At 36.5% G+C, this 27,793-nt stretch overlaps 3 protein-coding genes across 3 annotated transcripts in view; 1 reads left to right on the forward strand and 2 right to left on the reverse strand.

Annotated features, from left to right (window-relative positions):
- Nucleotides 1–13,386, reverse strand: part of LOC148680730 (uncharacterized) — a 90,318-nt gene extending 76,932 nt beyond the window's left edge. The window contains exon 1 of the mRNA XM_088650402.1: nucleotides 13,347–13,386. The gene's annotated coding sequence lies outside the window, so the exon portion shown is untranslated. The remainder of the gene's footprint in view (nucleotides 1–13,346) is intronic.
- Nucleotides 1,189–13,386, reverse strand: LOC148680737 (uncharacterized). Its single transcript, XM_088650693.1, has 3 exons — nucleotides 13,347–13,386; nucleotides 4,895–4,935; nucleotides 1,189–4,815 (listed from the first exon to the last, which is right to left on the reverse strand). Exons 2-3 carry the CDS (start codon nucleotides 4,923–4,925, stop codon nucleotides 3,899–3,901), a joined length of 948 nt encoding a protein of 315 aa, XP_088506819.1. The 5' UTR covers nucleotides 4,926–4,935; nucleotides 13,347–13,386; the 3' UTR covers nucleotides 1,189–3,898.
- A 2,021-nt stretch (nucleotides 13,387–15,407) lies between these two features.
- On the forward strand, nucleotides 15,408–25,068 carry LOC148680738 (uncharacterized). The gene is made up of 3 exons (XM_088650675.1): nucleotides 15,408–15,461; nucleotides 16,034–16,183; nucleotides 22,907–25,068. Exons 2-3 carry the CDS (start codon nucleotides 16,099–16,101, stop codon nucleotides 23,785–23,787), a joined length of 966 nt encoding a protein of 321 aa, XP_088506801.1. The 5' UTR covers nucleotides 15,408–15,461; nucleotides 16,034–16,098; the 3' UTR covers nucleotides 23,788–25,068.
- The last annotated feature ends 2,725 nt before the right edge of the window (nucleotides 25,069–27,793 follow it).

Consider the following 27,793-nt stretch of genomic DNA (forward strand, 5'->3'; position numbering starts at 1 on the left):
GGATAACTTTTGTCAATTTTGTGAAAGTCATATTGAAAACACTGAGCATATTTTCTATAATTGCATATACTCATGTACATTACAGAATGTCTCATGTCAATATCCATGTAAACCCCCCCCCCCCTTTTTTTTTTTGCTATAAACTAGTTAAATTTGGTAAAACTAAAGAAAAATTGTACACAGCATTACCTAGTTAATAACCTTTTTAGCTTTATAAAATTTTTCATTCATAAATGAAGTGCTTCAGTAGTCTGTTGAGTACTGGAATTACAACAAATTACTCATGTTCTCATTCACAATAGTGACACTGGGTTTCCCATACAACACTTTATTTGTAGTAATGTGGGAGTTTTCACATGAACATATATTTTAGGGCAACCATGTCTCATGTAAAGTGTAACTGTTTCCATGAAGAAAACTTGTTTCTTTTCTCAAATCAGTCCATCAAAATAAACTTGTAGTGTTCTGAAACCTGAAGTCTTCATTTGTTACCCACAACACATCAAGATTTGATCAAGTCAAAATCTCATAATCTGACACAAATCTGATCTGTCTTAACAGGCAAATGGCATTGTGTAGTCTGAACAGGGCTTTAGGGAGTCTGCATCAGTTGCTCACAGACATTGCCTTATGGCAAGTTTACACCGCACAAGTTTAGGCGGACTTTCATTCGCCAACAAGTTTAGTGAAACTGCAGACAAAAGCCCAAAACTTGAGGCAAATGGTGTTTGTTCACACGAGTGAAATCAGACAATGTGAATGATCGAAAACACAATCTAAAGCTGGATTTATACTTTCACCTGGCACCACATCCACCGCATTTGTCGTTGTGATATTCTTTAAAACGGCAGGGGGCGGTCAAAAGAATCTGACCGTAAAGTCAGATGGATAAACAGAGAAGTACAAAATTTCCGGAACTACGTCATATAATTACCATCATTCAAGATTTTTAAGCTAATTATTTTTATTGCTTTTATAAGTTATTTTAATTATTATAAGCATTTTTAGAATAATTCAAGATTTTTTTAATCAAACTTTGATGCATCACTTTCTTTTGTTTATATCTCAGACAGTTTTACCTATTGAAGTTTATTAAAATATTAATGACAAGAGAACATGGGCTGCTCTACAAATATATTTTATTATGGCAAAAATAAAAGCAAAAAAGTACACTTACTAAAAAATACATGTTTTTTTTTTTTTTTTTTAGATTTAGCCCACTCCACAATTCACACATTACTGTCTGGCTAGTTTCTGTTCTATACTTATGCTAAAATGGTCAAACACTTCTGACCATGATCACCAATAAAGCCTAGAAACACATGGCATCAGTGTATTGTAAACCAATAGGGTCAAATATTCCTTTCCGGTAATCAAAAAAATAATTTGTTCCTTAATTATAGTTTTGATATTAAATTGTTTTAAATTCAAAACTGTAATGTATTAATCAGTGTAAAACCTACAACTAATGAAAAAACACATTCGGTAATTATGTACCTGGGTCTCCACTTTTGCCATGGCCTCTTTGGCTTTAACAAACATCCCTCAGGTTTTTCCAAACTTTTAAAAAAAAACTGTCCTCTTTCCCACGGCTGTTGCAATTTCTAGCCAAGAATTATTGGTCATTTGGTGATCTCTATGATCATGGATCATAAGGATGTATGTGCAGGTGTACTTTTCAGTCTCAAATGTGGCACCATTGCGTACTGTTCGCCCATAAAGATGTCTTCAGATGCTCTTCAAAGTGATTCATATTCAACTCAAATCAAAATCTGTCGCCGCACGCACTGTTTGCTTGAGTCTCAGAAAAAAAACATACACTCCGCCGGCCGAAATTATGCCGCACGCACCCAAAGCAAACCTCCGCAAACTCCACAATGACATCACATTTGCTGCATGCACTCAAGCAAACAAGCGGACAAATCAAGTATAAACCAGGCTTAAGAGTGTAGGACAGTGTTCCCTGCAACTCTCTAAACACTTTCTCCTCCCTAATCTTTCTAATTCTATATTCAGAGCCGAAAATTAGTTTGAAGTGTGCAATTTGCACAAAATAAAATAATCAGTTCATAATAACTTGAAACACATATAAAGGTATTTAACTTTTTATGCAGCCTGGTAGAAACTCTCACAACCTGGTACATCTTCACCCCTCTTCAGTTATTGAGTTTAAATCTTCAGGTGTTCCAAGGGTTTCATTATCAGTAACTTGATATGTATTCAAGAATTCACTGTAACATGAAATTAGCTCATTTTATGAATATTAATAATCAACAACAACGGTTTATTCTTAATTATTAATATTCCGGCTTAAGCTTCAGTCAGTTTGGTCAAACAAACATATGATTGTAGATGATCATGCTCGCGCGACCGAGCGGATTCCCAGATTATGAATATTAATTATCAACAATAACGAATTATTATTAATCATTAATATTCCGGATCAATTTATTGTTAATTTGACCAAACGAACACAAGCAGAGCCGCCGCTCTTCCGAGCGGACACGGTAATCTATTCATTTAGAAAAAGGGAATTTAATTGCTACTTCTTGTGAAGTAGATTAATCATTAAAAAGTTTTAAACAACTTATAATAGCTAGGCAGGGGAATCTGTATTTCAGTGACATTTTCTCGTGAGGCAAACAATACAATTCATTTGATTATAATGGAATTTATTGACTAGTCAGACGTAACGAACAAACAAACGCACAAACATACATTTAACACAGAACAAAGGTAAACCACGCGGAGATATCGGGTCTATAGAACGTGTAACAGCAAAGAGAAATAGTAAAGCGAGGAAATGGAGATTTCAGATAAAAGAAGTGACAAAACTTTCAGTTCCACACGCACCATTACGGACCACCAAGGTTATAAAAAACACCTTTTTGATAAAAGGGCCACAGCTTAATCGCATAACTAAAATCACCTGGTTTTTCATGTCTGGAGGTCTCTTTTATGCGTCTCTCTTCCGTCGTGATGAAAACTACTCTTGATGTCCTTTGATGCGTGGAGTTTGTAATGCAGTTCGGACGAACACGATCGCAAACTTTAAACTGAATTTACTTTGCCGGAAAATAAAGAAACATGGCGGGAAAGTCCATGCGGCGTAGGAAAGCCGCGTGGCCCGAAGGCCACCGACAATGATGTTCTTCTTAGGACGTTCTCTTTCTGCCGGATGTTTGGGAGGGCAGAATGAGTTATACCTGCGGGTCACGTGACGACCCGTACAGCATTCTGACCAATGATTTCAGGGGAAAGTTTGCGCGCGAACCTTCCTTTGTCTCTGGGCTGCTCGTATGCAAATTTGAGCGTCCGCCTAAAGCATGCGGACAGGCATTTAATACAGGGCTTTAAAGAATAAAGCAATGCGAGTTATGGTCTCGATCTATGCATCATGTGTTGTAAAATGTCAGCAGAAACCCATCGGTACCAAACATGGGGGGGTTGAAAGTACATCAACATAATTTTTCATATCCTTACAATATTTATGCTTTACAAAGGCCTAAATGGAACATGCATACAGGTTATAAGAGATGTTACACAGGTAAGAAAAGTCAGAAATGAGATACAAAGTTTACAAAACATAACACATTGGTTTTGTGCTGGTTCTGGATTTGATGAGTTCATTTTCTTTCTTATCTTATCTGTCATGTTCTTTTGAAGTAGGCAGAGAGTGGTTCTGTGAAGTCTCCCAGACTTGTTAACATGTCACCACGGATTACTAAGCCAGACTTTTCGTCGCCAAGTGATTTTATTGTCCTGGCGATTCACCCAGATTGTTTTCTGGAATGTTAAATGGAATGTTTATCTCCAGAATGCAGGTTACAATATGTTACATCACACTTGTTTGACATGCTGTCCTGGGAGAGAGCCCCAAGCTCCGCTGGACAAGGCCTCATTTTCGCTCTCCATTGTGAAGCTTCAGGTGAGTGCTGAGACTTCTTTTACATTTAAAGCCCTTTCCACACTCATTGCATCTAAAACGATTCTCTCCTGAGTGAGTCTTCATGTGTTGCTTCATAGAGTCTTTGCGTGTGAGACTCTTTCCACACTGATCACATGTGAACACTATGGTTCCAGTGTGACCATCCATGTGGATCATGAGGCTAGCTTTGGTTGTGAAGCTCTTTCCACACTGAGCACATGTAAACGGCTTCTCTCCGGTGTGACTTATCATGTGGTGATTGAGTGAGCCTTTATATGGGAAACTTTTACCACACTCTGTGCATGTGTAAGGTTTCTCTCCAGTGTGAATCCTCATGTGGATGTCAAGGTAGTGCTTTTGAGAAATACTTTTCCCACACTGTGTGCAGGTAAAAATTCTTTCTTCATTGTGAGTTCTCATGTGGATTTTAAGGGTGACATTTTGCTTAAAACTCTTTCCACACTGAGAGCAAGAGTAAGGCTTCTCCCCAGTGTGAATTCTCATGTGTACTGCCAAGTTTCCTGTTTTAGAGAAGCTTTTTCCACAATGTTGGCATGTATACTTCCTCTCCCCAGTGTGAATTCTCTGGTGCGCTGCAAAATTTCCTGCATGATAGAAGCTTTTTCCACACTGTTGGCATGTGTAAGGTTTCTCTTTAGTGTGAACTCTCATGTGAATATCAAGGTTTGACTTTTTACTGAAACTCTTTCTACACCGTGTACAGCTGTAATTACACATAGACTTGGATTTCCGAGGTCTTCCGCGTGATGAAGTCTTTTTAGTCAGTGTGGGTTTTTCATCAGTCGTTATTACTTGGTGTTTCTCAAACTGCTGTTTCTCTTCCATTACATTCAGTTGATGAGTCTCTTCTTTCAGCACCATCAGGTCTTTAAAAGAAAAGAATGACAGCTCAAAGCGAGAAGCATGAAATGGATGTTTCACCCAAAAATGAAAATGATCAATTACCATTTACTCTCCATCTTGCAGTTTTAAACATTCCCCTTCTTCTGAAACACAAAGAAAACTAGAGTTTTTCACAATATTTTTTTTTCTATGTTCAGCTGAATCAAGAAACTCATAAAGGTTTAAAACCACACGAGAAAGAGTAAACGGTGAGGCTATTTTCATTTTGGCGTCAACTATCCCTTTACAGGGTTCCTATAATTAATCCTTTTTTTTTGTAACAAAATGTAAAATAAGTCTTTGGTGTTCCCAGAATGTGTCTGAGGTTTCAGCTCAAAATCAGATCATATACCTTGCAGAATATTTCATTTTGGGGGTCAGAGGAAAACCAAGTTTTTTTGTGCCTGTGGCTTCAAATGCAAATGATCAAATGCACTCGCTCTAGATTACTCGTGTTGTGTTCCCTCATGTACATCTTCCACTCGATTAAAAACATTTGTGACTTGCTTGCAAGTACGCATAATTCACGCTTATATTAGTGAGGCTGCATTATTGTATTTAAATTATGCTATTGCTTCCCAGTACTGGGTTGCAGCTGGAAGGGCATCCGCTGTTTAAAACATATGCTAGATAAGTTGGTGGTTCAATCCGCTGTGGCAACTGCTGATAATTAAAGGTACTGGGCTGAAGGAAAATTAATGAACTCATGCAAATGCTTAATGCCACGTTTGCTGTAAACTGAAGTGATGAGATGGCAAGATGACATACTTTGCTACTTGTTTTCATTCATTTGTACTTTTTCCTTTATTTTCTTGCCTTTGTGCATGTCCTGAGGCTTTGCTGAAGACCTACGTGGTGACAATTTATATACCAGACAATATGCAGAAATGCCATCTAAAAAGGCATTTTTGGATATCTTTTCTGCTGGAGATACTGTTGTCCTAAAAAACTACCATTGGCGGTTTTATACATTAAAAGTGGTTATCGTTCCATGCCTAAACAGCATAACAATATTTTTAGTAGGGCTGCAACAACAAAACCAATAAAAATCAGTTACTAAAAGCGTTGGCAACAAATTTCATAATCGATTCATTGTGTCGCGCGACACAGACATTTGAATGTTTAAAAAAACACTTCAGTTCAGCGTGGAGAGGAGTGAACACAGTCTCTCTCTACTTATCTCTCGCACTGATAATGAGTTCAGCGCCTCAAAGACAGGGATGGGAAGGAAGGGAGATCAAGGTAAATCACTACAAATTCCTACTTATGTTTCAATTTGAAGTGAGGACCATGTTGTTGTCCCTGGTGCTGGTGTTTTACTCATTATCCAGCGTTACAAGCATGACAAGTTAGCTCATCATATCATCACAATTATGCAGTGTTTTAACTGTCTAATGCTTATTTTATATTTTAGACATGCAAATACACACATGTACTAGCCCTCTACTGCACGGTGTAACCATATGGCAATATGATACTTATGTTCATTTCCCTGCCACTATTTCTTTAAGACCAACATAATTTTTTTTGTTTGAAAGAGATTACCTTTGTGTAGCCAATGATGTGCTTTGGTTAAGTCACATGACATCCAGTGTTTTTCTGTAGCGCTATTTCTGACAGACTGGCATTTATTGTGAGTAGTTGCTAAATGCAAATGCAAACGTCAATAAAAACAAAGTATCAAATTATGTTAGATCCACAAAAAAAATCACCTCCTCATGAAACATCACCTCCAGTAAGATATGATGACATTCACAACTCAAATTTTTTTTTTTATCAAATAATTTTTTTGTAAATCGATCAAATGTGTGTGTTGCCAAATGGCAACATAGTGCAATAGTGGAACATGCAATATTGCAATGGATTAGCTAGGCAGATAAGACATTCATATATGCAAATATGCATTGCGGCTCACTTTATTGTACAGGCTTATTGCACTTAAACTTTTTTAGGTTCGGCTCTCGAATTAGTAAGGTTATGAGTATATATTATTTAAAAAATTTCGCAAAGCCTGCCATGTAGCCTACAATAACAATAACAGCAAATTACAAAAAATAATAAGACAAGCCTACTTTGGCGTTGCAATAAAATAGTATTAATTATCAAAGAAATAATTTCAATATATAATTAAAATAGGAAGAAATAAAATAAAAACAAATGGTAACCTGTTTTTATAGCAGGGCACAATGTGTTCTTATTTTTGTTCTGTTAACAACTATTAAAAAGAAAAAACTAAACAATAAAAACACGACTAAGTGATAATAATAATAATTATTATTATTATTGTTGTTATTATTGTTATTATTATTATAAAGCCCTTGCTCTGAAACAATTATACAAACCAGGTGCTGCTCGGAAATGGCCATCTTTGCTCAGCATCAGGTGCACAGCAGCAAGAAACTTGGCAGTAAACTATGACCTTATTTTAATGACAAAATGTCTAAGAATACTGCTAATTTACATTTTTATTTAATTTATACATGTGCAATGAATGTAAGCCTGCTAACTGTATGCGGTTCAAATGATAGAATATGTAAACTTTGTTTATATATAATTAAATAATAATAATTAAAAGCCTGCGTGTAAGGCTTTTATTTTGAGGGCGACGTCACAAGCTCAGATTTAGTTTAAATCTATACTGGGTTTACTCCCATCATATCTCCAGAATTATATTTGCAAAAAGCCTGTTCTTAACTATGGTCTTCGCTCACAGGATATTTATTTACTCTTTGTCCCTAAAGTGCGGACTGAGATGGGAAAAAAGGCTTTTAAGTACGCAGCACCTTTTGCTTGGAATAATCTGCAAACACAGTTGCAGTTCAAAGACTTGATTTCACTACAAGCTTTTAAAAAGTTTTAGAAGTTGAAACAGGTTTGTAGATGTTTTGAATAGATGTCTGTGTGATTCATGTTAAATGTAAATAGTTTTTTGTTTGTTGTCTGTTGGACTCATGTGACTTGTGTACTGCCTAATCTTGGCCAGGACGCTCTTGTAAAAGAGATTTTTAATCTCAATGTGTCTTTCCTGGTAAAATAAAGGTTATAATAATAAAAATAACAAAAAGAAAATGAATGAATGAATCAGCATTTCCATTTAATGACTTGAAAAGAACAAAATCGTCACTTCCTGATTAACTGGCGCCAAATCTCAACAGTAAAAACCGAATTTACTGCGGTAGGAGAAGCTACATGAATCTTTTCTGTGTTTAATAAATTACTTTCACCTTGATCTCTTATGCTATTGTTTTAAAGCTTCAGTTGCCTATTGGAAAAATGACTAGGACTAATAAACTGCTACTTTCTCCACAAACAAATGTGTTCATGTCTATACATACAAAGAAAAATGATTAAATTAGAAAATATGACTTTGCAACAGGGGCGAAGCAGAGGCACAGTAGGTAGTGCTGTCGCCTCACCGCAAGAAGGTCGCTGGTTCGAGCCTCGGCTCAGTTAGCGTTTCTGTGTGGAGTTTGCATGTTCTCCCTGCATTGGCGTGGGTTTCCTTCGGGTGCTCCGGTTTCCCCCACAGTCCAAAGACATGCGGTACAGGTGAATTGGGTAGGCTAAATTGTCCGTAGTATATGAGTGTGTGTGTGATTGAGTGTGTGGATGTTTGCCAGGGAAGGGTTGCGGCTGGAAGGGCATCCGCTTCGTAAAAACTTGCTGGATAAGTTGGCGGTTCATTCCGCTGTGGCGACTCCGGATTAATAAAGGGACTTAGCCGAAAAGAAAATGAATGAATGACTTTGCAACATCAAGCAGCATTAAACATGGACCATGTGATGGCCAGTGTGGTGTATGTTTTTTAATTTAGTTTTGTTTTGAGTTTAAGTTACCATGCTGCAGTGCCGATGAGGAACGGAGTTTCTGGGTGTGATCCGACAAACTAAAGGGCCGACGTGCCGCCAAGTGGCACCTATTGGTTCCGCTAGCCCAGGGGTCGGCAACCCAAAATGTTGAAAGAGCTATATTGGACCAAAAAAAACAAAAACAAATATGTCTGGAGCCGCAAAAAATTAAAGGCTTTATATAAGCCTTATAATGATGGCAACACATGCTGTATGTATTTATATTAGCTATATTAGCATACTATAAAAATGACTTCGTTGGCTACAAATACATACTGAGCCTTCATGGTTAAATTTTCATTTCCCTGCAGTGCATCCTGTAGAGAATGACGCGCCACAGGACTACTCTGTTGTACGATGCCGTCTCAAGTTTAACTTAATTACAGTATATTAATGAATTATGTTTAATTATCAAGTTTAACTTCATTACAATATTAATGAAATGTTTAATGATCAAGTTTAACTTCATTACAATATTAATGAATTATGTTTAATGTTCAAGTTTAACTTCATTACAATATTATTGCATTATGTTTAATGTTCAAGTTTAACTTCATTACAATATTATTGCATTATGTTTAATGTTCAAGTTTAACTTCATTACAATATTATTGCATTATGTTTTGCTTTGATGAAATTAAAGAAATGCAATAAAGAAATCAGATTTTTTAATGTTTTTTTTTTATTTTGAGGATTCAAAAAACAACATCAAAATGAACGTGCACAACGTGCCCCTTATCTGAGCAACAAACAGTGCAATAAAACGCAGCCTGCCATTTCCATTTCAAGATCAGCTCGAGTCATTCCTGGGAATGTGTTCAACAAGGAAGGGTCAATCTCCAAGGGTGTGTGTCAAGGAAAGACAGTCTCGTTTTTTCCTTTCGCAACTCGCAAAATCTGCTCCCAAATGCAGTTTGCATATCAACGATCGCACCTTGTAAATAATCACCGTTGAGTTAGTGATCGGGATGGGCTTCTTTGAATTCTCTTAGGGAGGGAAAATGAGAAAGCGTGCCCCGCTGTACATCTTTGGCAAAGACAGCTTGCGCTCCATGGCGCATCACACAGCCGCCGGTTTGTTTACAACAGCTACCTGCCTGGCATCCCGCCCTGCTGATAGAAACGTGTGTCGCAGGCTATGACGCAAATCTTCGTTGACAGAAATGTTGAAATGAAATATTCTACACACTTTTACAGCATTGGAAAACGTTAAGATTGTTTGTCATCCTATAGAAACCATAATAAAACAAAAAATATATTTACCTCCCTCATCGTTTTCCATTTTCAAACATTTTTTGAAAAAGTTCCAGGGAGCCACTAGGGCAGCGCTAAAGAGCCGCGGGTTGCCGACGCCTGCACTAGCCGATACCATTGGCTTAAGGGCTTGGAGGGAGAGCTGATCTTTAGTTTAAGTTCATTAATGATTTGCAGTGTTTGTTCAGATTTATATTTAGTTTTACATTTAGAATTTATTTAACTAATATTTAGATTTATAATTTAGATTTTTAACTGATATTTAGATATTTGACTTAGTTTATTGTTGTTGTAAATTGTCTGTTTTTGTCTCCCCCTTCTTGTTTACTGTGGACTAGTCCCTCTGATATAAATGTGGTCAGTCTTGTCATTTCAAGGAGTTCTGTTTTTGGTTTATTCATGATTAGTTTGGTTTGAACTCAGTTATGTTTTCTTTGTTTAGTTTATTGATTTTTCAATTGATTTAATTGTTTCATTTATTTATTTTTTGAGTTTTTGAGAAATTTTTTGACTTTATTAAAAATAATTATTTTGGAAATCTACTTTTTGTATGCCCCTTACTATATGTGCTGGCTCACAGACCAGTATAAGACTCTGACGGTATGATAACCTTGACTAAAAATATCATGATTTCTCAGTACTGTGATTACCATTTATAAATATATTCTTTTTAAATGTCTGGTTAAAAAACCTAAACTTTTTTTTCCCCTTTGAACACAACATATTTTCACTTGAGAAACTTTGAAAGTATTTTGGAGCTGTAAACATGTCAGGCTAAATAATTCAAATGATTTTTTTTTACTATTTAAAACAACATCTTTGGATATATTTTCTCCTTGAGACACTGTTGTCCTGAAAATCTTCAAACAAAATGTAAAAAACGTAGGGATGGTAAAGCAAAAATATTGTTTTTAAAACTTTTTTAAACCGCGGTATACCTTGAAGTGTCATTGTCCTGTGCCTAATGCCGTCCAATGGCGGCACCTGCTGGTACGTGAAGAATATGGTCAATACTGACAATCTTTACACTCAAATCTCTTCATATCATCAGCATGCTGTAATCCATTTCTTAAACAGCAAAAGTCATTTTAGACTAGTTTGTTGGCCAGTTGTAGTCAGTGCAATGCTAAACATTATTGTTCAACTATAAATTGTTAGTTTTGCTTCATGTCGTCCCTCAACAACATCATATAGTTTAGACAATGTACATGTAGATTAGACAATACTGTACAATGTTTTATAACAGTTAATTATTTTAGTGTCCATTTCATTCAGCATATTTAATATTGGGGGCATCCAAGCTTTCTGACATAAAGAAATTTTTCAAATGGCCCAAATGGAAAAGATTTTAATTTGCCCTATAAAAAAATATATTTTTATTTAATAATACAATAATAAATGAATAATGAAAAAAAAAATACAATATTTTAGATATTTCTTAACAAAAGCTCTAATTGTATTGTTTTGTAATTGTTTTTTAAAATAACCTTTAAAAAAATTATAAAAAAATTTACAAATATTTTGAAAAGTTTTAAAAACTATAATAAAATAAATCTATGCAAGTCGATATCCTCAGCAGTAAATACATGGAGCTTGTTTGAACAAAAAGTTATTGTGAGGAAATTAATTAAACTATTATGATAAATAGAGTTAAAATGACCTTTTTGACTAAAAAGTTTAAAGCTTTATTGAAATGGATTGTTGGTGATTGTATATGTTTTGAACAGGCTGAGTAGCAAAACATGAATAGAGGAAAATGTAGACTTGTTCAAATAAATAAAAATAAAGACCTACAACACAATACTTTAGTAAATGTAAGACTTTTAAGGCCTAAAATTTTGATTTTGGAATTTAAGACATTTTAAGACCCCACATAAATCCTGTTTAAACACAATAGCCCTGGTAATTAGGTATTATAATAATGATGTAGTTCTAACAGTTTAAACCCATAAAGAAGTTGATGAAAAAAGGGAATTGTGATCAATGTGACATGCAAATGGAAAGTACTAAACCAACACTATCACTGTAATAGCAGATATCTTCTATGAGAATACTGTAGGTCAAATATCGACAGCTCAGTTATTCATTCATTCATTCATTTTCTTGTCAACTCAGTCCCTTTATTATTCCAGATGCCCTTCCAGCCGCAACCTATTTCTAGGAAACATCCACACACACATACACTACGGACAATTTAGCCTACCCAATACACCTTTACCACATGTATTTGGACTGCGGGGGAAACCGGAGCACCCGGTACGAATAGCATAATGTGAGTAGGCCCTTAGCCTACCCAATTCACCTGTACCGCATGTCTTTGAACTGTGGGGAAACCGGAGCACCCGGAGGAAACCCGTGCGAAGGCAGGGAGAAGATGCAAACTCCACACAGAAACGCCAGCTGAGCTAAGGTTTGAACCAGCGACCTTCTTGCTGTGAGGCGACAGCACTACCTACTGCGCCACTGCCTCGCCCTCATCTCAGTTAAATGTGCATTTAGGACCACCAGGCAGAAAACTCGAGGCTGCAAGATGGATTTAATTATAGAGGTAAAATTGGCTTTATATTCGCACATTCAAACTTTCCCCTTAATAATATAATTTCATAAAAGTATTATTTGCAAAATCTAAATAGTGAAATCATATAAGCAGCTAATGACTATCAAAGTACAACATTGTTCACAGTCAAATAAACAGTGTTAATGTTGTTTTCAAGTCATACTTGCATGCTAATTCCACTCGAATATTCAAAGTAACATGTTAAACAATATATACACTGCTAAATGAACGAATGTGTGAATATAAAACCAACTTTACCTCTATTGTTTAAAATAGATAAAACAATGAACAGAAACAAAATAACTTCTCTTCAACACTTGCTGCAACAGTTTCTTTATATTTAGAGTAATTAACAAAATGTTTCTTTAAAACACTTATTACACACTTTTCTGTTACTTTATTCAAACAATAGCCCTCGGTTACTGAGAATAAAAATAGAGGTAAAGTTGGTTTTATATTCACACATTCGTTCATTTAGCAGTCTATATATTGTTTACCATGTTACTTTGAATATTCGATTGGAATTAGTATGCAAGCATAACTTGATAACAGCATTAACATTGTTTATTTGACTCTGAACAATGTTGTACTTTGATAGTCATTGGCTGCTAATATGATTTCACTGTTTAGAGTTTGCAAATAATACTTTTATGAAATTATATTATTAAGGAGAAAGTCTGAATGTGCGAATATAAAACCAACTTTACCTCTATAGAATAAAATATAGTACTACGTTGAATAAAGGATTAAAATATTTCCAACAGCAGGAACATAATTTAGCATCGAATAAAAAACTAAAACCTTAGAACTTTAACTTTAAATGGGTTTATATCTGTGTAAACATTTTAAAACAAACCTTTCTCCAGTTGAATCACAGCGCTGAAGCGGCGCCGCCTGATGAAGTCACACGCCAAAATAAAAGTCTTTTCTTGTTTAGCTTTCTTGCCACTTACTTTTGCAGTCATGACTTATTGATACATGTCTCCCATGGTTTTCACTTTACACTATATCTGCTTTCTCTCACACAAACCTTAAATCTAAACATTTTCTTAACTTTTTTAATCCACTTATGATGACTTGTATGTCTACAACACATTACTTCCTATTAATATCTGAGTTTTCCCAGAGATGGGTTACGGCTGGAAGGGCATCCGCTGTGTAAAAACTTGCTGGATAAGTTGGCAGTTCATTTCGCTGTGGCGACCCCAGATTAATAAAGGGACTAAGCTGACAAGAAAATGAATGAATAATATCTGAGTCCAAATCTCATCCTTATAAGTATGACCTCTTCTTTTCTATTTCTACAACATCATAGGCCTATATAGAGTTTCCTTTTTTCCACATGAATTGTCGTCTCTTGTTATCTGTGTTTCACGTTTCCTGCCATTCTTTAGCAATATCTTCAGTAATAATATTTAATTTACCTTTACTTACAGAAGCATTAAAGGGATAGTTCACATAAAAATTCTGTCATTTCTGACACAATTCTGTCATTTACTCATCCTCTACTTGAGCCAAACCTGTTTGAGTTTCGTCTGCTGAATGCAAATGAAGAGAATACGGAGGCAAAAACAGATAAATAAATAACTAAAACATTGCTAATAGTTAGCTCATGTCAATATATTGACTGAACTTAACATGAATAAAACTTCACTGTGAAGTTTAGAAATTGTTTCTTTCAACGAATGATAATATATCACAGTTTAATAGTATACATCTTCTATAACTATTATATAAGTGAATGTAGTTGTGTGTATTGAGAAATCGGTGTGAATTGAGTCTTCAATGCTCATTTGCATCTTTAAACAAAGACTTCAGCCAAGAGACTCTGAGAAGCTTCTGCAAAAATAACACACAACTCTTGCATTACCTTTTAACCAGGTTTGGGAAAAAATTAATTGAAATGTGTTACATATCATAAGTGTATCGACAACTACAAAATGCAGCAGCCAAAATAAAAAAAAGCTTTCATCAAAAGTCTTATAAAACAACATCAACAAAACAAATGAAGATGGCTAAAGTCAACTTATTATCCCAATACATCATTATTTCTCTGTAAAACTGGTTTGTAAAGCTGCTGAACTTCCCATCCTCTACAGTAATGTGTCTCGAGTCTTATCTGCTCCCCACTGCTCATTTGCATCTTTATACTAGCATTAATGGGGGCCAATTGAGTCTTATCCAATCACATTCCAGATCCAGTAGCTCAGCAGGGTTGCATCTATATATTCTGGGTTCCTAAAAGAATCTTCATTGGCTTATTTTGCTATAAGTAAACAACTTTGGAGGACAAACTACAATTTTAGATTCCTACATTGGGATTATTACTAAAAACAACATACAAAGAAAAATCCACTGATGCCTTTTCTCATCCCACTTCTTCATTAAAGACTGGAAAGGTGAGTTGCACATTCTGAATTTACACTCAAATAATATCTGAATGCTAACATTATAAAATGTAAAATCTAAACATGTGTGGATGCATTGTTCAACAGTGTATTAAGTTAATCAGTCATTTTAAAATGCTTCTTTACAACTGTTTAGTTTTTTTATTTATTTTTTTTTTATTTGGTTATAAATATTGTTTTTATCCTGACAAATGGACTGTAGCCCAAATAAGTTTCAACCTATTACATATATAGGTTGGAACCTGGCAGGTAATTTTGGAGAATTTGATGTTTCCCCATTCAAACATACAAAGAGGTGGTAACATCAGTGAATGCAAGTGAATGCAACCTACCTGAAGGCCAAGATCTAGTGGGGGTAAATGGGTTTATTCAATGAACATAAATGATGGTCTTACAAGTACAAAACAGGAAGCAGATAAAGTATAAAGTGGAAAAAAGAGGGAGAAATGTAACAATAAGTCATGATAAGGAATAAATGGGGAAAAAAAAGACTTTTATTGTGGCATGGTGGTGTGACGTCATAAGGCTGCGCCGCTCCCACACTGTGATTCAACTGGAGAAAGGTTTGTTTTTAAAGCTTTTACACAGATGTAAACAGACTGATTAAAATTTCAGTCTGTTCGTTAAATGCTAGATGTACCTGCTGTTGACAATATTATTTTAACCATTTATACAAAGAAGTATTATTTTACTCACAGTAAGGTCTATTGTTTGAATAAGATAGGATAAACTTTATTTGTTCCCAAGAGGAAATTCTTGTCTTGTGCAAATAAGTGCTACAGCGTTGCTGCAAGCAGACAATTAAATAAATAAAACAAAGAAAATAATTAACAACATTTGTTAAAGTTTGAATACAGCAACAGTAAAGTGTGTAATAAGTGTTTTAGTGAAGGTTTTATTTATTAAATAGCATAATGTCATTCTATTCAAATGTACATCACTATATATAAGAAATGGAGTACTATTCTTAATCGGCTCATTTGTGTCTATTGTTTCTTGCTCAGACTTACCTGATTTCTGTTTTTTAATGACTCTCATATAAAGAAACTGTTGAAGCAGAAGATATTTTGTTTCTGTTCATTGTTTTATTCATTTTAAACAGGACGTTTTTTATTGTGTTGTTCATTTTAAACAGGATAAAGTGTCCAAACACAGAGAAAAACTCCTGCTGAAGCGACTGATCTCCACACTGTTATAAAGATGGCGTTTATTAAAGAGGAGAGTGAAGATGTGAAGATTGAAGAAACATTCACAGTCAAACAGGAAGATCTGCAGGAACAAACAGGTTGGTTTTCATTCTCAAACACCAACTCAGTCATTTGATTCTCGTACAGATATATTTTAATAATAAGAATACTAAATTAAATCCATCTTGCAGCCCTGAGTGTGCTGCCTAGTTCTCCTAAATGCACATAAGCACTCATTTAAAATCAGGAATGAGTTTCATTTGTTACTTTTTCTCGTGTCTTTTGTCATTATTTTAATGTATTATTAGTCTCCCATTTTCTCAACCTTCTTAAGGTTATTGCATTTCTTGTTCTCCTACTGTTTGTAAAATGTCCTTGAGCACTGGCACTATATAAAACAAATAAAAACAATAAATTAAAAAAGTTTAACTGAGCTGACGATATTTGACCTAAAGTATTCTCATAGAAGAAATCATCTGCTATTACAGGGATAGTGTTGGCTTAGTACTTTCCATTTGCAAATGTCACATTGATCACAATTCCCTTTTTTCATCAACTTGTTTATGGGTTTAAACTTGTTTGTAGTAGTTGTTACTAGTTCTCACAGACAGTATCTACAATTAAATCATCATTATTATAATAACTAACTACCAGGGCTATTCCCTATTTAATACCCGCAGGGTCTTAAAATGTCTTAAATTTAAAAACCTAAAATTTTAGGCCTTAAAAAGTCTTAAATTTACTGAAAGATTGTGTTGTAGGTCTTAAAACTTTTCATTCAAATAGGTCATTTTAACTCTATTTATCATAATGCTTTAATTATTTTCGTGCTTCATTTGTTTAAACGTGCTCCATGTTTTTTCTGCTGAGGACATCGACCTGGACAGATTGTTGTGCATAGATTTAGTTTATTATAGTTTATATTGTAATTATATAGTTTATTGTAGTTAGTAAAACTTTTGTTCATTTGTTTTTTATTTTAAAGAAAGTTTATTTTTTTTGAAAGTTTTATTTTCATCTGGGGCATTTGACAAATTCCTTAATCTAAAATTTCATTCATAATGGTCTTAAAAATGTCTTAAAAAGTCTTAAAATTAACTTGGTGACACCTGTAGAAACCCTGATTTAAACTATGTCAGAAAATGTGGATGCCCCTAATTTGAAATATGCTGAATGAAATGGACACTAACTTAATTAATTATTATAAAACATTGTATTTTAAACTATATGTTGTTGTTGCGGGACGAAGTGAGACAAAACAATGAAATTATAGTGGAACAATAACGTTTAGCATTGCACTGACTACAACTGGCCAACAAACCAGTCTAAAATGACTTTTGTTGCTTAAGAAATGGATTACAGCATGCTGATGATATGCAAACATTTGAGTGTAAAGTTCATCAGAATATTGACCATAATCTTCAAGTACCAGCAGACATTGAAATTGGAATCTTTTTGCTTGAGATTTTTTTTTTAAAGAATACATTTTTAGATCCTAAAAACAGTGTTGTGCTGCTGAGGTGTAGGACAATAATCGCTTTCAAGGTATGCCGCAGTTTGAAAAAGTCAAGGTTTTAAAACCGCCAATATTTTCTGCTGTACCGTTCATCTGTATATGTAAGTTTTTTTTTTTTTTTACATTTTTTTTACAAGTTTTTCAGGACAACAGTATCTCCAGCAAAAAAGATATCCAAAGATGCTGTTTCAAATTTTAAAGAAATCTGTGTTTTTGAAACAAAAGAAGACAGCAGAAGTCAAGGATTCAATTGAATGACATGCCTGACATGTTTACTGCTCCAAATTATTTAAAAAGTTTCTCAATAGAAAATGTTTTGTGTTCGAAGTGGAAAAAGTGTCTGTTTACCCAGACATTTAAAAAATATGAGAAATGCTGTTTTGATCATTCTAAAACACCTCAACCGTTTAAGTATTAATGTTATTATATTATTAATGACCTCCAGAGTGTCTGGAGCGAGTCAAGAGCGTCTGTTCTCCACATCTCATTGCTTCAAACGCCACCACGTGTTCATTGTGTGTCGGCATTATCCTCTGATGTGAAAGTCTTTTATTAAATAAAGAAAAGATTCATGTAGCTTCTCCTACTGCAGTAAATTCTGCTTTTACTGTTGATATTTCACGCTAGTTAATCAGGAAGTGACGATTTTGTTTTCTTTGATTCATTGGATGGAAACGCTAATTTATTTGAATATTTTTTGTGATATTCCAGTTTTGCAAATAAATTTAATTTGCATTTTTGGATGGAAACATAGCTATTGCCTACATTTCAGTCACTCAAAGAACAAAGTCACGTATGAGAATGGCTTGTCCTTCTTTAATGAATAAATAGCTTAAATTCACAGACCTTCAACAGGAACATGTACTATAACTAGATTAATGGGATTATTACTTGTTCAAAAAACTATTTAGTACTGCTTACATTCTTATTATTCAAATATTTTTATTGATTTTTCAAAAGTCTACGATTTTTCCACAACAAACAAATTAAACAACAAATTAACATGGTACATTGCTACAGACATACTCATACCCCATAAAGAAAAAGGGAAAAAGAGAAAAATAAAAATAGGTAAAACAAATCAGGAAATTAGGGATAAACTCTCACTTAGGATATAATAACCCCTGAGCGTTCAGTGTAGGATAGGAAAGGCTGCCAAACCTCATAAAACTTTTTTTGTAGAGCCTCGGATGGTGTACTTAAGGTGCTCGAGTTAAAGATGTGATAACACTTCTAATATCCAATGATTGTGGGATGGCAGGTTCGTCTTTTTCCACCTGAGAAGAATCAGGTGTCTGGTCAGTAAAGAAGAAAAGGCAATGATTTCGACGTGATTAGCTGACAGGTACATTTCTTCTGGCACTGTACCAAAAATTGAGATCAAAGGATTAGGATCCATATCTTTATTACATTTAGATGAAAATTATCTAAAAATATTGGTCAAAAATGATGTAATCTAGGGCATCCCCAGAACATATGACTTTGATCTGCTAGCTCCAAACCACATCTGGGGCAAGATGAATCTGACCCTGAATACATTTTTGCCAGCTTGCTCCTAGATAGGTGAAGCCTATGAAGCACCTTAAACTGAAGAAGACCATGTCTAATACATACAGAAGATGAGTGTACCAGTTCTATGGCATATTGCCAGGCTGTATCTGATATTTCTAGTCCCAGTTGGTCTTCCGAGTTTTGCTTTATACGATTTAGGGAAGTGGAGGCAGTTCTTTGGATCACTTCATATAACATGGACATTACACCTTTTTGATATGGGTTCATGTTTACCAATTCATCTATACAGCCTGCTTTTGGTTGGTTCAGTGAAGGAGAGAAGATTTTTTAACGAAACCAAAGACCTGAAGGTACCTAAAAAATTAGAGTGTGGAATCTCAATGTCTGTTCTTAACTGTTGAAATGAGATAAATATGGCATCTTTTAACAGGTTCTTATCACAGTTAACTCCCTTCCTAGATCATCATTGGAACGCTGAATCTATAAGAGAGGGGGGGAACAATGGATTTAACAAAATTGGAGCAGAAATTTGGCATTGGCAAGCCACCCTTTTCCTTCTTTTTTCCAAGAGTTCCTTTCTTATGCAAGGAATTTTCTTATCTTAGAGAAATGTAAAAATACAATTACCATATTTTCTGGACTATAGAGCGCACCTGTATATAAGCCACATGCGCGCTATTTAAAAAAAAGAAAAAAGTTATACAAACCGCACCGGGCTATAAGCCGCAGATATCTATGTTGAAAAATTTGAAATTTACTGCATGTACAGAACGATTTTGTACTGAAACTGTACATGTATGTATGTACCTGAACAGATTCTTTCTGAACATTGCCTTTTAACACGGCAGCAACTTTGCTGATAAAAACAGAACATAAAAAACGGTATTTATTCACCTTTATTTCTCTTGTGTTTGAAACCACAAGTCAGTTTAATCATCTTTGCTGAAACCCATGAATTCATCTTCTTCAGTGTCGGAGTTGAACAGCCTCAGAAGCGCTTCGTCACATTTGTCTCCATCAGTCTCGATCTCTGTGTTGCTTTCATCCTGTAGTAAATTTAGCTCTGAAAGTGCACCGCTCTCTTCACGTAGCAGTCCAGCCTTTCAGATCCCAATGGTAATGGTGGATTCTTTGACAGCACTCCACGCTGTTTGGATCCACTGACAGACATCAGAAAAGGATGCTTTTTGCATGCGGCCAGTTTTTGTGAAAGACTTTTTACCACTTGTCATCCAAGTCTCCCACTCAACCCGGAGTGCACCTTTTAAATGCCCAATTCACACTGATGTCAAGTGGCTGCAAATACGTTGTTGTACCTCCAGGAATCACAGCTGGAATGGAGTTTGTTTTCTTGATTGCTGCTTTCACAGAATCTGTGATGTGGGCCCTCATGCTATCCAAAACAAGTAGCGCTTTTTTCTGGTGAAAAAAATCGGCTTACCGTAGCACTTCGTTAACCATTCCTTCATTAGGCCTTCCACCATCCAACCTTTGGCATTAACTTTGACCACTATACCTTTCGGGAGTTGTTCTTTGGGCGTAGTTATGTGCTTAAAAATCACCATTGGTGGAATTTTTTGTCCGGATGCCGTGCATGTCAGAACGCAGGTAAAGTGCGTTCTCTCATGGCCAGTTGTTTTCAACAACACGGATGATGCACCTGTCTTGGTAACAGTCCTGGTCAGAGGCAGATCAAATGTCAAAGGTACTTCATCCATATTATTAATGTTGTCTGGTCTGATGGAGTTCTCTTTTATCTTTTTTTCAACGAATTTGTGGAAGGTTTTAACTTTTTCCTGATAGTCAGGAGGGAGTTAATGACAGAGAGTGGTCCGTGCTCTATTGGAAAGGTTTCATAAATCTGAAACACCATGACGGCCCAGCTTAGAAACCTTCGATGTTCATTTTGAGGCAGACTGTTTTGGCTTTCAGTCTAATCTTTACAATGGATACACCTCGGCCATATGCTCTATGTGTGTTTACCAAGTCTTCCAGGACATTTTCAAGTTCAGGCCAACTGCTTTTATGTCCTCTTAAAGCTTTTCTCAACTTTTGGCATTGCATGAGCTCTTCTCGCTGCTGCCTCCAACGCCTCACCATAGATTCGTTGACGCTAAGCTTGCGTGCTGCAGCGCAGTTTCCTTCCTGGGTAGCAAGCCCGATGGCCTTTAACTTAACTTGAATCATATGAACTTCTTTATGTGGTTTTCATGATGAAGGGGCAAGGATTTGAATATAATTTTTAGTTAGTAATTTGTTATGTGTGTTCTATCTGCTAAAGAAAAAGTAGCGCAGTCTATATTTCTTTGCATTGATTTTTCGTCTCTTATTTTTTATTCTACCGGTAATTCCGATCAGAGCGTCTCTAACGGTGGAAGAAAAATCCACAGAATAGCTGCTTCTTTGTATAAGCCGCATGGTCAAAACCTAGGGAAAAAATAGAATCTTATAGTCCAGAAAATAAAATAAAGAAAAATAAAAATAAAATAAAAATAAAAATAAAATAGGCACAGTCTGAAACAGAAATCTTGGTAGTATTGTCACTTTAATGAAATTCATCTTCCCATCCAAAGATAAAGGAAGGATTTACCACCATGCCATGTCTCGTTTGGCTTTGTCTAATGTTGTTTTAAAATTATTATTGAACAGATCCTTATATTTGCGTGTCACACTCACACCCAGATATACAAATTTATCAGGACTTGCTAAAAATGGAAAGGATTGGAAGGACATTTGCTGTGCTCTATCATTGATAGGGAAAAGGAGACACTTTGCTAGATTGACTATGTATCTAGAAACATTTCCCAGTTCTGAAATTATTGTAAGAGCTTTTGGAATACATGTATCTGGATTTGACAGAAAAAGAAGATCATCAGCATATAGCAGGAACTTATGTTCTTGTCCCTCTCTGAAAACTCCTTGCAAGCCATCTGAGTTCTTTATGATTGCAAGAGGTTCAATGTCAAAGAGCAGAGGAGACAGAGGGTAGCCCTGTCTCGTTCCCCTAAAGCAGGCATGTCCAAACTCAGTCATGGAGGTCTGGTGTCCTTCAAAGTTTAGTTCCAACACCAATCAGACACACCTTGGCTTGCTAAACAAGCTCTTACTAGGTTTTTCTAGAAACACTCCAGGATCTTATAATCACAGCAGAGTAAGCTGATCAATAAGATTCACATTTAAGTGGATCTTTTTCCCTTTTAAGAAGTACTGTTATAGCAGCCGATGTCATAAAGAGGGGGAGTGATTCCGAGACAAGAGCTTCAGCAAGTGATGTTTTGTAAACAAATTTGCCTGCCTGCCTGCCTGCGTGTGTATCTGTGTGTGTGTGTGTGTGTGTGTGTGTGTGTGTGTGTGTGTGTTTGCACGCACGCGCGCGCGTTAACTTTGTAACGATATTGTGTGTGACTCATCAATGCAACTTCACAATACTGATTAGTAAAGGTTAGTTCTTACTGTAGTATCTCACAAACGCTACGTGAGACCTTCTTCCTTTAAGTCTGTCTGTTGTCTGACGCAGCTGAGGGAGGAGGCATGTAGAAACAGTGGGCGGGTAGAACTCGGCTTAAAGGCACAGTACGACAAAACCACCCCCTGCTGGAAATCAGTATAAAACAGCATCTTGTAAAAGGTATAATGAAAAATCTGATGGGTATTTTGATCTGAAACTTTATATACACATTCTAGAGACGCAAAAGACTTGTATTAAATCTGAAAAAAGGGGTAACCTAGGTGCCCTTTAAGACTTAATGAAAAGACTTAATGGAAACTAATGTTTTATTTTTTTTTATTTCAGACCTAATTGAAGAAAACGAGGGGAGTAAAGAGGAGGAACATCATGTCAAAATTGAGGAAAAAACTTTTTTACAGACTGATGGTATTTTAAAAAGGAGAGACAAGAATCGTTTCACCTGCACTCAGTGTGGAAAGAGTTTTGGAAGAAAATACATTCTTATGATTCACATGAGAATCCACACTGGAGAGAAACCATTCACATGCACCCAGTGTGGGAAGAGTTTCAGCCAATCACCATACCTTAATCAACACATGAGGATCCACACTGGAGAGAAACCATTCACATGCACTCAGTGTGGGAAGAGTTTCAGCTGCTCATCATCCCTTAATCAACACATGAGGATCCACACTGGAGAGAAACCATTCACATGCACCCAGTGTGGGAAGAGTTTCAGCTTATCGTGGTCCCGTAATCTACACATGAGGATCCACACTGGAGAGAAACCATTCACATGCACTCAGTGTGGGAAGAGTTTCAGCAGCTCATCACACTTCAATTACCACATGAGGGTCCACACTGGAGAGAAACCATCCACATGCACTCAGTGTGGAAAGAGTTTCAGCTGCTCATCATCCCTTAATCAACACATGAGGATCCACACTGGAGAGAAACCATTCACATGCCTTCAGTGTGGGAAGAGTTTCAGCAAATCATCAAACTTTATTCTACACATGATGTTCCACACTGGAGAGAAACCATTCACATGCACTCAGTGTGGGAAGAGTTTCAGCCAATCATCACACCTTAATCACCACATGAGGATCCACACTGGAGAGAAACCATTCACATGCACTCAGTGTGGGAAGAGTTTCAGCCGCTCATCATACCTTAATCAACACATGAGGATCCACACTGGAAAGAAACCATTCACATGCACTTAAGCCGCGGTCACACTGGACTTTTCTACCCATACACTTCCTTGCGTGTATTCCAGCATGTAGACTGTCTGTCTGTACCTGGGAGTATTTCATGTTGTCTCTGAGTGTACTGCATTCATTCATGAGAAAGACTTTTTTTCAAACCAATCAGTGCGCTCTATTGTGTATTCGGGGCAACTTCATTAATATGTATGATAGCTTTAAAGTTTTACCTGAAACAGTGTTCAGACGACAGAAAGACGACTAGTTGGGTTGCCAAAACAAGTGGGAGAAGAGGAATTGTTTAAAGTCAGTACGTTAATATCATTACAATATTATGGACTGAAGGATCTGCTGTAAATGCTGCTCTCTTGAGTGTAAACATGTAAACGCGTTTTTTGACAGGATAGTCTACACACGCACATGGCTTTCTGACATACTGAGTGCATCTCAGTTACCGAGAAATGCAGTTTTTTTTTCTCTTATACAATGTGCAGTATCAAACATTCCACTGTCATCAAACATTCAGTTACTGATGTCCATGTAAACAGTCACTGTCTTTCTCCCCTGCGTCTGTGTGTTTGTTGTGCCTCTGTGAAAATTTTGTAGAAATGTGTTGCGCTCCTTGCGTTTACTGTAAACACAATGATGGCAACTGAGAGAAGAACAGTTTCATAAACATCTGGCAAACAGCATCTCTGCTGCTTAAAATCTCTTTGCAAGTGATTGTACAGGTGCGGATATATCTGTACTCTACTCTTCAGTGTATTCATGTAGCTAGTGTTGTTTTCAATGATGTTCTTTGTCTGACTCCCTGAATGAGAAACAAATCATCTATTTATTAGTAAAGTTTCTTTACTTTTAGATTCAAAATTCTTTCTAGTTTACTACATTTACTGTTTTGAGTAGAATACAAACTTGATGAATATTTGATGATTTTGGCAGAGCGACAAGTATTTAGTTTTACAATATTAATACACTTTGATAATCCCAAGACTCCAGATTGGAATATGTGGTAAATCTTGATTGGATGCCTGCATTACTCATCAATGGGTATATAAAAGTTGTTGTGCTAGCTACCCCTGGACGCTGTGGCTACTCGGGAGTGCTCATGTCAAGACCTGCCATCTCATTGACTCTTTAACTTTATGGTTTTGTTTTGCATTACTTATATTATGTAGTTAAAGTGTTGTTGTGATTATATCCTAAGTTCTTTATCTTCATTATTATGCCTAGACATTTGTTGGTTGCTTTGATTGATTGTTCTGAGTTACATTTTATAATAAATCATTTGCATTCAGGCTATTTTGTTGTCTTATCTCACTTTTATGGTGCAACTCAAACAAGCAGGTCATAACATTTTGCAAAATGTGTCCGGTTGTTACCGAGATCTTGTCCTTTCAGTCATAACCATAGATGTGAGTAGGAACCTAGATTGAGTGGTAAATTTAGAACAATGCCTTTCATCTCAGCTACTTCACCACAACAGACAATCACATCAAATGTATTACTGCTACTGCTGCACTGATCCATCTTTTAATCTCACATTCCATTTATCATGAAAAAAAAAACGCAGATACTTGTACTCCATTTGGGGTAAAGACTCTCCAAACTGGAGATGGCCACCTTTTTACCAGTCAAGAACTATGGTTTCTGACTCAGAGGTGCTGTTTATTTCCCTGCCATGTCACACTCAGCAGCAAACCGTCCCACTGCATGCTGAAAGTCCATGTCCTATGAAGCCAAAAAATCAACGTTATCTGCCAATGGCAGAGACAGTCCTAGCCTGCACCTAAAATTCTGGCAGTAAAATGATTATATTTTTTTGAGGTCAGCCTCAAAAATAACACATTTAATAAACAAAATGAATAAATAGATGGATGGATAGACAATGTAAGTAAGTAAGGGAAGTAGGATGGCTTGTTCAACCATATAAGGAGAAGCACTTTGGCAATGAGACCAGCAGCGTGTAAGTACATTTAGACTTGTTTTCAGTTGTTTGTGTGTAGTGCTAGAAAGATTACTCAAAGTTTCCTTGGTTACTGTAAGAGCTTGTGTGTGGATCACGGTCGGTTTTGCACCCCTCGCCTCAGTTTCTGTTGTTGTATTGTGGGAACTCTTGAAGCATGTCAAGCTGAATTCTATCAGCAAGCGCTCAGGGGTGTATATAAGCAGCTAGTCTCACTGCGTGTGAAGACTGACGAGTGTAAAGACCATTGACTCTACCTGTGCGACTCCACCGAGCAAAGACACCGACAAAGCACCTGAGTACTTTATTTATTTATTTTACTTAATCTTTGCACTTATTATTGTTTTCATTGCACTTTTATTATGTGTTAACTAATTCCTGTTGTTACTAACACTCGCAAAGCACGGGAGGTAAGCTGCAGGCATAATTATCACAACCTTCGTTCAATACATGTATCTGCTATTTCACAACTCTCTCCGTGGGCCTCTGAAATTGTCAATCTGCTGTTCACAAGGCAGATTTTATTACCTCCATAGCTACACATTCTGACTATAATCTCATGGCTCTAACTGAGACCTGGTTGAGACCGGAGGACACTGCTTCACATGCTACTCTTTCTGCTAATTTCTCTTTCTCCCACACTCCTCGTCAGACAGGGAGAGGGGGTGGAACTGGACTACTGATTTCCAAAGAATGGACATTTACTCAAAGATAGTCACTGGCAAAGATCAGCTCCTTTGAATTCCATGCAGCCACCATTATCCACTCCTTCTACATAAATGTGGTTGTCATCTACCGCCAACCAGGTACATTAGGTCACTTCTTAGATGAACTGGATGTTCTTCTCTCATCTTTTTCTGTTTATGACACTCCCTTGTTGGTGCTAGGTGACTTCAACATCCACATTGAAAAACCTCAAGCTACTGACTTCCAGACTCTGCTTGCCTCTTTTGACCCTCAAAAGAGCACCTACTTCTGCTACTGATCTTATTTACACTCGACATTGCTTCACTGATCAAACACTAGTAACTCCACTACACACATCGGATCATTTCCTTTTGTCTCTCAACATCCACAGGACTCCTGAGCCACCAATTACTCCAAAACAAGTTGCCTTTCGCAGAAACCTACGCTCTCTCTCACCCAATAGACTATCCACCATTGTTTCAGACTCTCTTCCTCCATCTTACAAATTCTCTGCACTTGATTTCTGACTATCTGCTGCTTCTGATGCCATGTAAAAACTTCAGATTTTAGTGGCTTGTTTTTCTACCCCTAGTATGATTCACGCTTTTGGTGCGAGAGGTCCTGGGTTCAAAATTATGGCTTTTATAAAAAGGTGTTTCAAAGATTTCCAGTTTGTCAGCAGATAGTGTCGACACATAAAAAAATTCTTGCAAAGTGGCTTGCTGGTCTTGGAGTATGATTCTCGTTCATGCCATGACAAATCCCAGGTTCAAATTTCGGTTGAGCCCCTACAGTTGTCTGCTGTTTTGTAAGGGCGTTGTGGCTTACACAGATGCCTTTTTCTGAGAATGCCAGTTTGTCGGCAGATAGTGTCGCCATGTAAAGTTGCTGTTTTGCAGTGGCTCGTTGGTCTAGGGGTATGATTCTCGCTTAGGGTGCCCTTGATTTGTTAGAGAAAAATTTCTGACTATCTGATACTTCTGACGCCATGTAAAATGTGAACACTTTAGTGGCTCGTTGGTCTAGGGCAGGGGTGTCCAAACTCGGTCCTCGAGGGCCGGTGTCCGGCATATTTTAGTTTCAACACCAATTAAACACACCTAAACCAGCTAATCAAGCTCTTCTAAATATACTAGAAAGCTTCATGGAGTTGAAGTGTGTTAAAGGAAGTTGGAGCTAAACTATGCAGGACACCGGCCCTCCAGGACTGAGTTTGGACACCCCCGGGTATGATTCTCGTTTCGTGTGCGAGAGGTCCGGGGTTTTAAATCCCAGACAAGCCCTTGCAGGTGTCCTGCGTTTTACGGGGCATTATGTCTTTCATAAAAACGTCTTTCGAAGAATTCCAGTTTGTCAGCAGGGGTCCGTTCTTCG

The sequence above is a fragment of the Danio rerio genome, chromosome 4 (genome assembly GCF_052040795.2).
Source record: "Danio rerio strain M-AB ecotype USA chromosome 4, GRCz13ab, whole genome shotgun sequence".
Taxonomy (NCBI): domain Eukaryota; kingdom Metazoa; phylum Chordata; class Actinopteri; order Cypriniformes; family Danionidae; genus Danio; species Danio rerio.

Excerpts from the sequence above, each read along its gene's own strand:
- LOC148680737 (XM_088650693.1), bottom strand. The coding sequence starts at position 4,925 with ATGTTTAAAACTGCAAGATGGAGAGTAAATG. Across the intron at positions 4,816-4,894 it reads TGCAAGATGGAGAGTAAATG|ACCTGATGGTGCTGAAAGAA; the intron begins GTAATTGATCAT and ends TTTCTTTTAAAG.
- LOC148680738 (XM_088650675.1), top strand. The coding sequence starts at position 16,099 with ATGGCGTTTATTAAAGAGGAGAGTGAAGATGTGAAGATTGAAGAAACA. Across the intron at positions 16,184-22,906 it reads AGATCTGCAGGAACAAACAG|ACCTAATTGAAGAAAACGAG; the intron begins GTTGGTTTTCAT and ends TTTTTATTTCAG.